Source organism: Bos taurus, chromosome 13, assembly GCF_002263795.3.
Source record: "Bos taurus isolate L1 Dominette 01449 registration number 42190680 breed Hereford chromosome 13, ARS-UCD2.0, whole genome shotgun sequence".
NCBI classification, from domain to species: Eukaryota; Metazoa; Chordata; class Mammalia; order Artiodactyla; family Bovidae; genus Bos; species Bos taurus.
This window is the reverse complement of record NC_037340.1, coordinates 58,486,973-58,499,381: the sequence shown is the minus strand read 5'-3', so window position 1 is coordinate 58,499,381 and position 12,409 is coordinate 58,486,973. Positions and strand designations below refer to the sequence as shown.

The window sequence follows — 12,409 nt, the reverse complement described above, 5'->3', positions numbered from 1 at the left end:
GTGTCTGACTCTTGGAGATCCCATGGACTGTAGCCTGTCAGGCTCCTCTGTCCATGGGATTCTCCAGGCAAGAATACTGGAATGGGTTACCATTTCCTTCTCCAGGGGCTCTTCCTGACCCAGGGACTGAGCTTGCCTCTCTTACACTGGCAGGCAGATTCTTTACCACTTGAGCCATGTAGGAAGCCCCTTAAGCCTGGATATTTAAACTGTTCCATGGTGGACCCAGTGCAGAGACTTTTTAAAAAGGCAACATTCTCTGCCTTTGTGGCTTTTGGGTTGAAAACTCTGCTTGAGGCTTGATGGGGGTGTCCTTACATGTCAGCCTGCTCAGAGATAGGCAACCATAAATGTGGGAGAGATACACCCGAGATAGGAGTGCATTTAGCTGTGGTCCATCAAGGACCATCAACAGTAGCAAATGCAGGGATGCTCAAAGGGCTGGCCGGCGTTATTTAATCGGTTATACTCACCAATGTAATTGACACCCTTCCCATCACTACGATACAGCCACCTCCCTCTCCCATATCATAAACAGATGAGGAAAAATCATTTCCCTATGGCCGTGACCCCCGTTGGCTGTTCAGTTCAGCCCCTTATGAATCAGCCTGGGCTCACCGCGACGGCATTCTGAAATGACTGCACGATAACGGGGCGACACAGACACCAATAAATGAATCATGCCTTCCCCAGGACCAAACCTTTGGCTTTTACAGACACCAATTACAAAGGAGAAAGAAAAGAACAAAGAAATTACTCAGGGTGTTTGCGCAAAGTTGATTCATAGGTTTACAGAATTATTACCGACTAAACTGTTTTCAGGAAGGCAATTAGACCTATGACCAGCCTGAATTCTCAGACTTGGGAATTTGCAAAATGGGGGCCCTGGCAGTCACCAAATTCCTGCAGGGCTCTCCAGGCTGAAAGGAGCCTCCATGCCCCCGCTTCACTTTCTACTTTCTTTTGGACATTTATTTAAGACCTTAAAATGTATAGCCACATGAGCAGTGTCTGGATGTAAGCACATATGCACTGAGTCTTACCAAATGTCTTGGTATTAACGTTTATTTCATTTATCTAAGCGTAGCAACCACAACAGACCATACAGATTCTCCTTTCCCTGATCAGGGTTTTGAAACACATGACCTACAGTCACCAAACTCTTCTGTCACTTCTCAACTGACATCCACTGGAGGAATATCAGCTACTCTACCTGGTATAAAATTTAGGTTGATTCAGAAACAGTTTGTGGTGGCCACGTGCAAATTCTGAGCTTCGCCAGTGGAAGTGTGGCCTCTGGGACCGACCACCCCACAGGGCTTGGGTTGATGTTTGTTGACCAGGCATCTGAACCTTTTGTTGTTGTTGTTCTTTAGTTGCTAAGTTATGTCTGACTGTTTTCCGACCCCATGGACTGTGGCTCCCTGCCATGCTCCTCTGTCCATGGGATTCTCCAGGCAAGAATACTGGAGTGGGTGGCCATTTCCTTCTCCAGGGGATCTTCCTGACCCAGGGATCGAACCTGTGACTTGACACTTGTGGGCCAGGCATCTGAACCTTATGGGGTAGCTTGAGCACAGCAGAAAGCATCCCCCTCAGCAATGTCTGACTCTGGTGGGCAAAGTCCCATGAGTGAGAACAAATCTGAGCTCACCCCTGGCTGATACTCTCAGCGGCAGCCTGTCTTACCAGCAGCTGCCTGGACCAACTCGGGCAATGCAGAACAAGGGGGCAGCGGGGCCGTCCTGCCAAATCCACTCTGGATGAGCAGTTGGCAACCAGGTACCCAAGACGAGTGGGGCTGAGAAAACCTCTTCAGAGAAAGGGCGGTTTCTTTGCCACACATGTGCAGGAAAACGGACTCAGCACCCATTTCTATTGCTTCCGAAGGTTTCATCTGCAAGGGAGCCCAGGGTAAAGCCAAGGAAAGCCTCAGGTTCAGTCCTAGCACGCCTGCAGGCAGAGGTGGGGAGGTCCTCCCATGGCCTTGAGTAGAGGGATCTCAGAGATGTCTCCTAGTCTTGGGTGGAATGTACCCATCTTAAAATTTTCTGCATGTTTTATACTATCAATACATGTATGTATATTTCTTATATCCAGTGATACATGGTTTTATGGGCTTCCCTGGTAGTTCATTGGTAAAGAATCTGCCTACAATGAAAGACACATAGGAGATGTGGATTTGATCCCTGGATCAGGAAGATTCCCTGGAAGAGGGCATGGCAACCAACTCCAGTATTCTTGCCTGGAGAATACCACGAACAGAGGAGCCTGGATAGCTACTGTCCACAGGGCCAAAAAGTGTCAGAAACAACTGAAGCAACTGAGCACACGTGCATGAACATGGTTTTATATATTAAAGCATATATTTTTGTATCCTTAACCACTGACACCCAAACAGATTCATGGCTGAATGTGTCACTTTGTCCCCACCTGCAAAGCCAGGCATGGAAACACCAGCTCCTATAGACCTTAAGGACCAACAGAGACTCTCCTGTCCCTAAAGCCCAACGTGACCTGCACGTGTTTCCCCATCTGTATGGTCAAGGTTGGCAGGCAGGCCAAGGGCCCGGAGTTTACAAAACCTCACTGTGGGCTCCCAGCAGCCCTGGGGGCAATGAAGGAACACCATAATCCACTCTTTCACCCACTGTTTCATTATTTATTGAACATCTACTCTGTGCCAGTATCACACAGAAGTGGTATCCATCCCAAGTAGAATGTGGCACTGCTGCCAGCCCCCATCACCACCAAAGGCCATATCAGGGACAAAAGATATGGGACCACTTCTCCAAACATCGAAGGGAAGCTGGTGTCTCAAACCCACGTGACTGCTTAACGGTTCAGTTGTATCTGTCCAGCCCCGGGGAGCCGAGCCCTGGCGCCACGCATGGAGCACCAGGAGGTGTTTCTAGAGGACAGTGGACAGTGGGACATTAAGAGCTGGCTTGTGGAGGTCAGAGTCACTCAGATTTTACACTCATTACTAAATAAGTAAAGCTCTCTTTTGGGCCAGGAGAGCCGTTTCCCAAGCCCACTGATACAACAGTGCATGACTGTAGTTACGAATATATCTGAGGGCTTCCCTGGTGGCTTAGATGGTAAAAAAAAAAAAACCGCCTGCAATGCAGGAGACCCAGATTTGATCCCTGGGTCAGGAAGATCTCTGGAGAAGGGAATGGTAACCCACTCCAGCATTCTTGCCTGGAGAATCCCATGGACAGAGGAGCCTGGTGGGCTACAGTGCATGGGGTCACAAAAGAGTCAGACATGACTGAGTGACAAACACTTTCACTTTTTCTTTCCATAAATACATCTGAAGGGAAAGAAGAGAAATCAGACTCCACATTTCCCGAAGCTTTCGACATCGGAGCAAGTGCACTGCAGAGGCTCCGACAATAAGTCCAGAGACTTACCCCTTCTTCCTTCCACCCCTACCCCAAAACAAATGCATTATCAGACTGTGCGGGAAAATTAGGAAGATCCACTCACTACCTGGAACCTCACAGTAGCTGCCTCACCCCTTCCAATCTACGGGTCTCACAGTTACGTTGGAGCCAATGCCAAACGGAAAGGGCAACCAAAGCAAGTGTGTGCAGAAAAGAGTTACCCTAGAAATCCTCCTTCTGGGGATGTGGGGCAGGTCCTGGTGATGTGCCTTTGTCACTTCTAAGCTCTTGTGTGTGTGCTCAGTCATGTCCAACTCTTGTGACCCCATGAACTGTAGCCTGCCAGGCTCCTCTGTTCATGGGATTCTCCAGGCAAGAATACTGGAGTGTGTTGCCATTTCCTTCTCCAGGGGATCTTCCTGACCCAAGGATTGAACTTGAGTCTCCTGCACTGGCAGGCGGATTCTTTACCACTGCGCCACCTGGGAAGCCTAGTGGCACTAAAGTGACACTGAGAGACCCCCAACCTCCCTGGGCGAGACGGCGGTGGCAGAGGAGTGTCTGCGTGGGCTTCTGCACCTGCCCTCACGACCCCCAACCTCCCTGGGCGAGACGGCGGTGGCAGGGGCGTGTCTGCGTGGGCTTCTGCACCCGCCCTCACGTAGGGCTCTGAGGTCTTCAGGAGAGATGGTGGGAGGAGGATGGGAGGGCACACAGCTTCCTGCCCCAAACAGTGGAAATGTCTCTAGTATTCAAAACGGCATTTTGTGCTAGAGGTGCTTTTGATTGCTGGGAGACTGTCTTGACAATTTCTGAAGTGGGTGTTAACCTCCCCGCTGTTCTGCAGAGGGGCAAGCGGAGGCCCAGGATGGAACCCCAAAAGGATGGTCTTGCAGATCTACATCCTGACCACATCCTGTCCTGCCTGGAATCTCTTAGGAGTCTGCCTGTCCTTCCCTTCCATCCCCCTTCATATACAAAGTACCAACCAGGTTCAGAATATAATGAACAAAACTGATACTATCTCCAACCTCTTGGCACTTGGCAACCAGAAGAGAGAGAGATGACACAACTCATTACACAACATTCAACACTATGGATAGGTCTGGAAGGAGAGACCCAGAGAGGGCTCGCAGAGCCCAAACAGGAATGACTAGTCTGGGATGCTCTGCTCCACGCAGGTCCCCTGTAAAGTCTAGATAATCATCATTTCACCAGGCCAGAAGGCTGGCATGCCCAGACCCCGGACGACCTGGAAATCCTGGAAAAGTAAAGATATGGCCCCTCCAGGGACAGTCCTGGGTGACTTTCCAAGCCCCTGACACCAGATCAGATGGTGGTAGTTTGGAGGTGGGGGAAGGAGCTGGAGACAGCGACAGCCTGATGCAAGATACATGTTTGATGCAGACCTTTCCAATGAACAGTCAGCCAGCGCACTGCTAGAGTGAAAAGGACACAACTTTGTGGCCTGAGATTTGTTGGTGCTTCTCCCTAATGAATGGGAGTTGCTGTGGTGTCATGGGGAAGAAATCACAGGAGCATGGGCTGCAGGGTCAGGGCACTGAGATGTGAAATCCCAGCAGAACATCAGTTCCTGGCTGTGTGACCTGGAGCAAGTGTCTTACCCTCTCTGATTCCCACTATTTGTATCTGCAAATTGGTGACAGCAACAGCTCTCTTCCAGAGTTGTTTTGAAGATGGAGAAAAATGCGTCACTAGTGCCTGGCACACAATAAGCTCTCCATATCCAGCTAGGAAAGGGAGTGGAAACAAAACTCCATCAGTCACCCTGGAAACAGAAGACAGAAGCTGCTCTGTGGCTCTGGGAAAGCCTGGGGATGCCCCAAACCTTTCTCGGCCTCTCCTGGGGTGCTGAAGCCCCAGCTCCTGTTGGCAAGCCATTCCGGGCCCTTTCCCAGCTTGCCGACAGACACCTCACGGATGCCTGAGGAGGCCCTGGCGAGACCCTGCGGTGTCAGGGTTTGGCTTTGTGGTGTCACCCAAAAGAAAGAGAAGTTGACATGACTTCAGATGCTGGTGGCTCAGAGGCTGAGACTTGAGACAACCCCCACCCCCCGGAAAAGAAGAATGGAGTATCTATATGATGGCCACCCCCCGACCCCCATACAGTCACTTGTTAAAAATGGAAATGAATTTTCAAAACAAGAGCCTCACACCCACATTCTGAGTCTCTGGGCTGTGAGCTCCCATCTTAAGGAATGGATCCAGTGGGTATCTGAGGTCAGGGTGGTGCTGACTTCAGGGCTGCACACAGCCCCAGAGCCCAGCTTCTGCCTCCAAAGTGGGCTGTGGGCTCCAGGAACCCAGCAGGGGACCCTAAGAGATGTCTGGAGCTTCTAGACCAAGGGCGGATGTGCTGGGGGTTTGCCAGCCAGGGACAATGACACACACAAATATTCAGTCACCTCCACTCTCAAGGTCATGATCCCGCACGGGCCTGTTCATTCCAACATTCCCAGCCAATTCTGGCACCCCAGGCTCAGAGTGGGGAAACCCTCTTCTGAAGGTCTTCTCAACAGGTGATGGGCCAGAGTGTGACTGCTGGGGACAGGACAAGTAGGTCATCAGGCCAAGTCCACCCACTGTCACTGCCGACCCCCAGAAACACACAGTGCAAACAGCAGGCCAGACTCCTCGAGAATCCTCACAACACCCCAGCACACGGGAGCTGTTGTCACCCAGCCTGACAGATGGGCCGAGGGACATGGGACATAGCCAGCATGCTGATACGGGGGCGGAGCTTCCATCCCTCTGGCTCTGAACGCACTGTGGTCCTCGGGCTGGAAAGGGTCTGCAAGCAGGTGAGAAAACAAGAAATAGCTTGTACTTAAAATCCAGGAGTTTTACAACAAAATCTAGCTCGGTCCCCTGAAACTGGGAGATCTGGCCTCATGGGGCACTTCTGCCCTTGGTTCTCTGCAGCTCCGCCCCCCCCACCCCGAGGACAACAAGTTTGCCACCCTGAGCTGTCCTCTTCGGGCCTCGGGAAGCCCCCAAGCAGCGGGTACATCCTTTCTGCTCCACGGGCTCACAAAGATGAACGGGCATGCGGCACACACAGCACCCAGCCCTACCCCAACCAAGGGTACCTCACACGCACACACAGGCACACGTGCATACAACACCTTTTAAAAAGCACAGAATGGGTCCTCAGCCTTGATCTGCTACTCAGCACGTGCACCAAAGTGCCCAAGGCCGGCAGGAGTATAGCTTCCAACACTCAACCTGTCAGAGCTCCTTCTCTTTGTTCAGGATCCCAGGTGCCCAGCTGCCTGCCAACTTCTCTCTGGGTGATAACACCAGAGGAGACAATGCCACGCAGGCCTTCCTGGTGGGGGTCCACCACCAGCACCCTCCTCTCCAACACTTTCTTATGATTTGACAATTGCCAGACCCATAAGCGTTTAAAAACCCTGGCCCTGGGCTAGATGAGGTGGGGCAGGTACATGGAGGCGGGTACTTAGGCACACCTGAGCTGGTTGCTCTGGGATTACTGGGGTGCAAATGGATCTTTCGCATCTTGCAGTCCCAAACGTAAGAAGTGCCTGCCCCACTCCCTGCCTCCAGCCTCCTCTCCTCTGCAGCCTCACCCACAGCTCCATCTCCCTTCTCTTTCGAAGGGAGAGTGCATATATTTGCACAACTCATCAGGGAGGAAGTGTGTGTGCACTTTTTTTCCTTTTTATTTTTCTCACATGCCCAGAAGAAGCTGTAACCATTCCCAACACCAAGAGAAGCTGGTAGGAAAGGCAGAAAGGGCTAGCAGCTGACTATGTGAACCCATATGTGTGCGTGTGTGTTTGCATGCCGAGGGGTGTGTGTGGACACGCACGTGTGTGCTTGTGTATGCATGTGTGCACAAGAGCCACTAGTGGTTCTGTGTTTGGACAAACACTAAGCTCACCCCTGACCTCAGATCACACTAAGCGATGTAGCTGGCTTGACCCAGGCCTCCTGGGAGGCCATGGCCAAGGGCCTGACCTGAGATCCAGTCAAAACTCAGCCTCTTACAGCACCTCAACCTAAAACCCAGGCAGAAAACATGTGGGTTAGAAGTCCCAACTGAGAGGGCCCACGGGTGTAAAAGCTGATGTTGAATCAATAGTTTAACCAGAAACCTGAAATATCTGTTTTCATGGGTGCCTGCGTCTTTCCTGGTGGTAAAAGCAAATTTAAGGCGAAAACCGGAAATTTCATCAAGAAGGAGCTCCAATCTTCCCTGTGTGGCACACAACAGGTGCTCAATAAAGGCTACGTGGATGAGTGGCAGATGCCAACTTGGGCTTCACAGGGACTGATTTCGGAAGGGAACTGATGATCATCTCTGTCCTCTTCCCCCACCCAGTCCCCTTGGAAAAGCCAGTAACTGATTATAACAGTAGTTGTCAGCCAGGGACAATGTGCCTCTCAGAGGGCACCTGCCAAAGTCTGGAGACATTCTTGGTTGTTACAACTTGGTGGGGGAAGGACAATCCTATTCCTGATCTCTAAAGGGTAGAGGCCAGGATGCTGAGTAAAACGCCAACACCCAAGACAACCGTCCCCTTCGTCCCAGCAAGGAACTGTCTGGCCCAGGCATCCTAGAGCCCGGGTTGACATTCCCCGGCATTCAAGTGTTACACATGCATAGCACACGTGCCACACAAACTGCCAGAAAACTGGGCTGTCCTGTGAGCTTCTGAGTCTCTAGTGCTGAAGAAGATTTTCGGGATCGGAGGAGAGGTCAGAGAAGAGGAATCAGGGACTTATGATGCCAGTGTTTAAAAAATAAACGCTCCCACATTAGACACTGCTGCAGAGATGCAGGGCAGGGTTAGGGCAGGGGCACCTCCCAGGATCCTCCTGAAATACTGCCACCAGAACCAACAGTTGGTTATTGTCTGGCCCCACAATTCAGCCTGTCCAGAAAGCAGAGTGGGCACCTGGCTGCCCCCAAAAGTCTCAAGCAGAAGCTGGAGGAGAAAGGGGGTGATTTCTAACAGGCGCAGAAGAACTAAAAAGAGGTCAAAGAATGCCAAGAAAAATGCAAACGTATACCAGGAGGAATCCTTTCCTCAAAAGTCAGTGCATCCGACTCCTCAGCGATCATCTCCAGTGGGCTGTCACTCGAGCTGGCTGTGTCTGATTCTAAGACCCCTGGCTCATTTACAAAACGGGTGTATTTTTTCAAGGGGTGTGTTCTGGGAACAGTGAATTCCCATCAGACAGCAGCCCTCACCCCTCAAGGCTCAGAAAAGATGGGGGCCCCTGGAGAGTCTGGGCAGTGTCTTGTCAAAGTCAAGATGATCCTCAGAGCCCACCCAATTCCCAGTCTCCCGGGGGCAAAGGAGATGCTGCTGATCTCCAGCCCACAAGGTGAAGGTGGACCCCTACTCTGGGGCCCCCATTCCATAATCAAGATGGTGTGTGCATTCCACGAGCACCTACGTCTAAGCGTTGACTGGGGGCCTGGGCAAAGCTTTTCATTGTCACTTCCCTGCATCTCTAAATTGAGGGTATGAACCCCGGTTGTGAAATCTGGTGCCACTGACGTCCACACCAGGGCCCAGCACTATTCAAGCCAGACTTTGGAGGGGAGAGGTCTCATCTTAAAAGATGGTAGAGTTTGTTTGTTTTTTCAACCATCATGGTCTCCTTTTTCAGATGAGAGAGCTGAGGCCCAGAGAACTTAAGGGACTGCCAAGGGACATCTCTTCATCTCTAGAAGAGGAGCCACCTGGACACTGCCCTTCAGCCCACTTCCAAATCCAACTCTGACCTACTTGAACCCCCAACTCAGGCCACGGGAAATGCACAGTGGCCACTGTCCATTTCTTTCCTTCCTTTCATCCTTCCTTCTTTCTTTTTGTATAAAGAAACTCCAGGCCTTAAAGGCTTCCTCATCAGACCATTTCCGGGAAACCTGATTAGCACTTGCAACAAACTATTATATTATACCTGCGCTTTAGAGACCGCTTCCCTCCCTGCCCTGGGCTTTCTTCCAGGAAGCAGGGGCCATGTGTAAAAAATACACGGAATATGGTGACTAATGGGCCACCTCGGGGCCAGCTGGAGCAGGCCCGGGTTCCAGGCGCACTAACCTCAAGGGTCCCTCTCGGATGCCGATGCACAGCAGTCACAACAGGCAACGGACTTAACAGCCCCTCCGTGTCAGCCAAGATACTGTCAGGGCTAGTTAGCCCAAGAAGGCACAGAAATAAAAATGAATTTTTTAAAAAGTCCTGAACACAAAGGAAGAAGAGTGGAATGTCTGACTGTGCCCAGCCCTCATAATGGATAAGTTCTGGCTGACACCGCCGACCCCTGGTGGGGCAGGGGGAGCTCCCTAAGGCAGCTTTACAGGAGGGGGAGAAATAAAGCACCACAGAGGGACGAAGCTCTCCAAACGTGTGCGAACATATTTTAATAATATCCTCGTGCATTTCATTAGCCTCCCAAGTTCACAAAGGGCCTTTGGAAGCAATGTGGTTTAGTGCAACTCAATTCCGCAAACGCTGGCTCTGGGCAGGTTCTCCTGGCATCTCGCTGGCCTGGCGTGGGGCAGCTGGGAGGGGTGGGGGGGGCGGAGCAAGGCTTTCAATTCCAGGACTGGAGGGCGGGGAAGGGGGGCACGGGCAGATGGAAGGACCTACCACCAAAGCCAGCCAGCCTGCCCCAGCCTGGCCGGTCACGGGTTATTTTTACCTCTTGCGCTTCACTGTACAGGCTCAGGGGCCGAAAACTGTGGCAGCCGCCTGCGGAAACTGGCTTATGAGTCACCCAGTGACTGCCCTCGCCTTGGTGGCGGCTGACTCTGGACTCCTGGTCCCAGCTGGAAGGCTGGCCCTTGCAGGGAAGGGCTGTGTGCCACCCCCGCCTGGAGTGACTGGGGGCAAAGACTGGGAATCTGAAGCTCAGAGAGGCAAGAGGTCCCCAAAAGGATGGGCAGGGGTAGGGAGTATAGGCTAGAAGGCAGTCCCCTGGCAGTGGCAGTCAATTCACCACCTAGACCAAAGCCCACATGGGTGGGCTACGGATGTTGGGACTCCAGGCTTATTCCCCTCTCAACTCCTCCGAGTGCAGGGCCAGTCAGCATCAAGCTTCAAACACTCCCCTCCCCACCCTAAGTCTACCTCCCCCTTTCGGAGCAAGGCAGTCCCAAATACAGACAGCCCCAAACTTTGACTCATTTGTAACCACCGTCCCAGCCAGACTGAGCCAAGCTGTCCAGACAGAGGCTATTTATAGGTGCGTCGGGGACACAGACACTCACACAATGACACACACTCAGGATCCACGTCTCGCCAGCGCTGAGCCCTGGACTCGGAAACCTGGACACAAATGGTCCCCAGACCCTCAGAGAGACGCACACACTCAAAAGAGGTACCCAGACCCGGACACAGAGGGACTCAGAGACCAAGAAGACTCGGGCACACACTCCTGGGGCAGCCAGACACACAGAGAGGGAAGCCGAGACCCAGACAGAGACACACAGTCACAGCACACTCCACGGACGGCACGGAAACCCACTCCCATAGACCGAGACCCACAGCGCCACGCACACTCCAGACACACACCCGGAGCTCCAGACACCGCGCAGGCCAGACAGTGTCTCACACGCCGGACTCCCCCGCTGCCCCCAAGCCAAAGTTGATAAAGAGCCGGCCTAATTGCTCCATTGCGACTGCCCCTTAGGGAAATAAAATGGAAACTTCACGGATCCACCCGCCCCAGCCCTCCCGCGCACGGCGCCCTGCCGCCCTCTGCGCTGCTCGGCCTCGGGTCCGAGTCCCGGCGGGCGGGGCGCGGGCAGCGGGGGCCGTGCCAGGCTCTCAGCGCCGCGGGACAAAGCCGGGCCGGCCGCCAGCTGCCGCGAGCCGGGAGGGCGCGCCCGGGGCGCGGCGGGCGCAGCCGGGGCGCAGGGCGCACAGCCCGAGGGGGCGCGCACGGCCCGGGCCCCCGCCCCGCATCTGCATCTCGATTCGGGGTCCGAACCTGACGGGGCCTCCGGGGAAGGGGGCGCGGGGTCACTCACTGATCTCCATGCTCTGGAACAAAGAGCGTTTGCAGTTGCACGTGCAGGAGACATTGGGCTGCCCAGCGGCGGCGGCGGCGGCGGCGGTGCTGTTGACCCCCATCAAGCGGTGCATGGACGGCGCGGCGGAGCGGCGCGGGGCGCAGGGGGCTCGGGGGCGGCCGGGGGGGGCTCCGGCCGGCGCCCGGCGCTCGGGCCCCGCATGCAGGAGGCGCGCGGCGGGGAAGGCGCGCCCCGGCTAGCCGGGCTCCGGGCTCTGCCAAGTTACCGGGGCGCCGTGGGACTCAGTGCTCGGGGCCGCGCTCCTCTGCGCTCCCCCGGCTGCCCCTCCGCAGCCCCGGGGGCGTCCGCAGTGCCCGCGGGTGGCGTCCGGGAAATGGGCTGGCAGCCGGGGCGCGCGCTGCCGGCGGGGCTGAGCCTCTGCTGCTAGCTTCCCCCAGCCGAGCGCCTCCGCCGCCGCCGCCTCCTCCTCCTCATTCAAGTCCAAGGAGATCGGGTTTCGCTCCGAGACCGCGGTCGGAGGCAGGCAGACGGTCTGACGTCAGCGCTAGACGGGGCTGCCGGTTCCCACCGCGCGGGGGCCGGGGAGGGGGCGCGCGCTGCGCCAATCCCCGCCGAGGTTCTCCCGCACCCCCTCCCCGGGCCGCGGGGCGGGGTGACGGGGAAGGGGGCGGGCTCTTAAAGGGCCAGAGCAGGGCGGTCCGCGTAGACCCGGGACCCGCGAAGCGAAAGAAGGGTGCAGCGTCCCCTCCCAAACGGCGGTCAGTTTGGAAGCTCTGACCCTCTCAGGCCAGGCCCGGGAGAGCAGGATTGGGTCCCAGCCTTTGTGGGTGCGTTCCCCACAACCCGGACCTCGGGGTCCTTGACCGAGGCTTTGGGGGGAAGCTTGTCCCCCTTCAGAGGAGCACGAGGTCCCTCGGACTCAGGTCAAGGGAAATTAGGGAAAGGCGGGGAGCCCTTCAGATCATCCGTTACCTGATTTCGC

General features: G+C 54.6%; 1 protein-coding gene across 3 annotated transcripts in view; it reads right to left on the bottom strand.

The window, feature by feature from the left end:
• The window catches only part of PMEPA1 (prostate transmembrane protein, androgen induced 1), a 56,817-nt gene extending 44,853 nt beyond the window's left edge, over positions 1–11,964 (bottom strand). Inside the window, exons 1-2 of one of the 3 annotated variants that reach the window (NM_001078078.1) lie at positions 11,835–11,891; positions 11,425–11,499 (exon numbers count right to left, since the gene is read on the bottom strand). In NM_001078078.1, coding sequence (NP_001071546.1) covers positions 11,425–11,434 — 10 coding nt within the window. In that variant the 5' untranslated portion in view covers positions 11,435–11,499; positions 11,835–11,891. Of the gene's footprint in view, positions 1–11,384 lie in introns of all 3 variants that reach the window. The other 2 variants (XM_005214857.5, XM_005214856.5) reach the window with 2 other exon arrangements.
• Between the last annotated feature and the right edge of the window lie 445 nt (positions 11,965–12,409).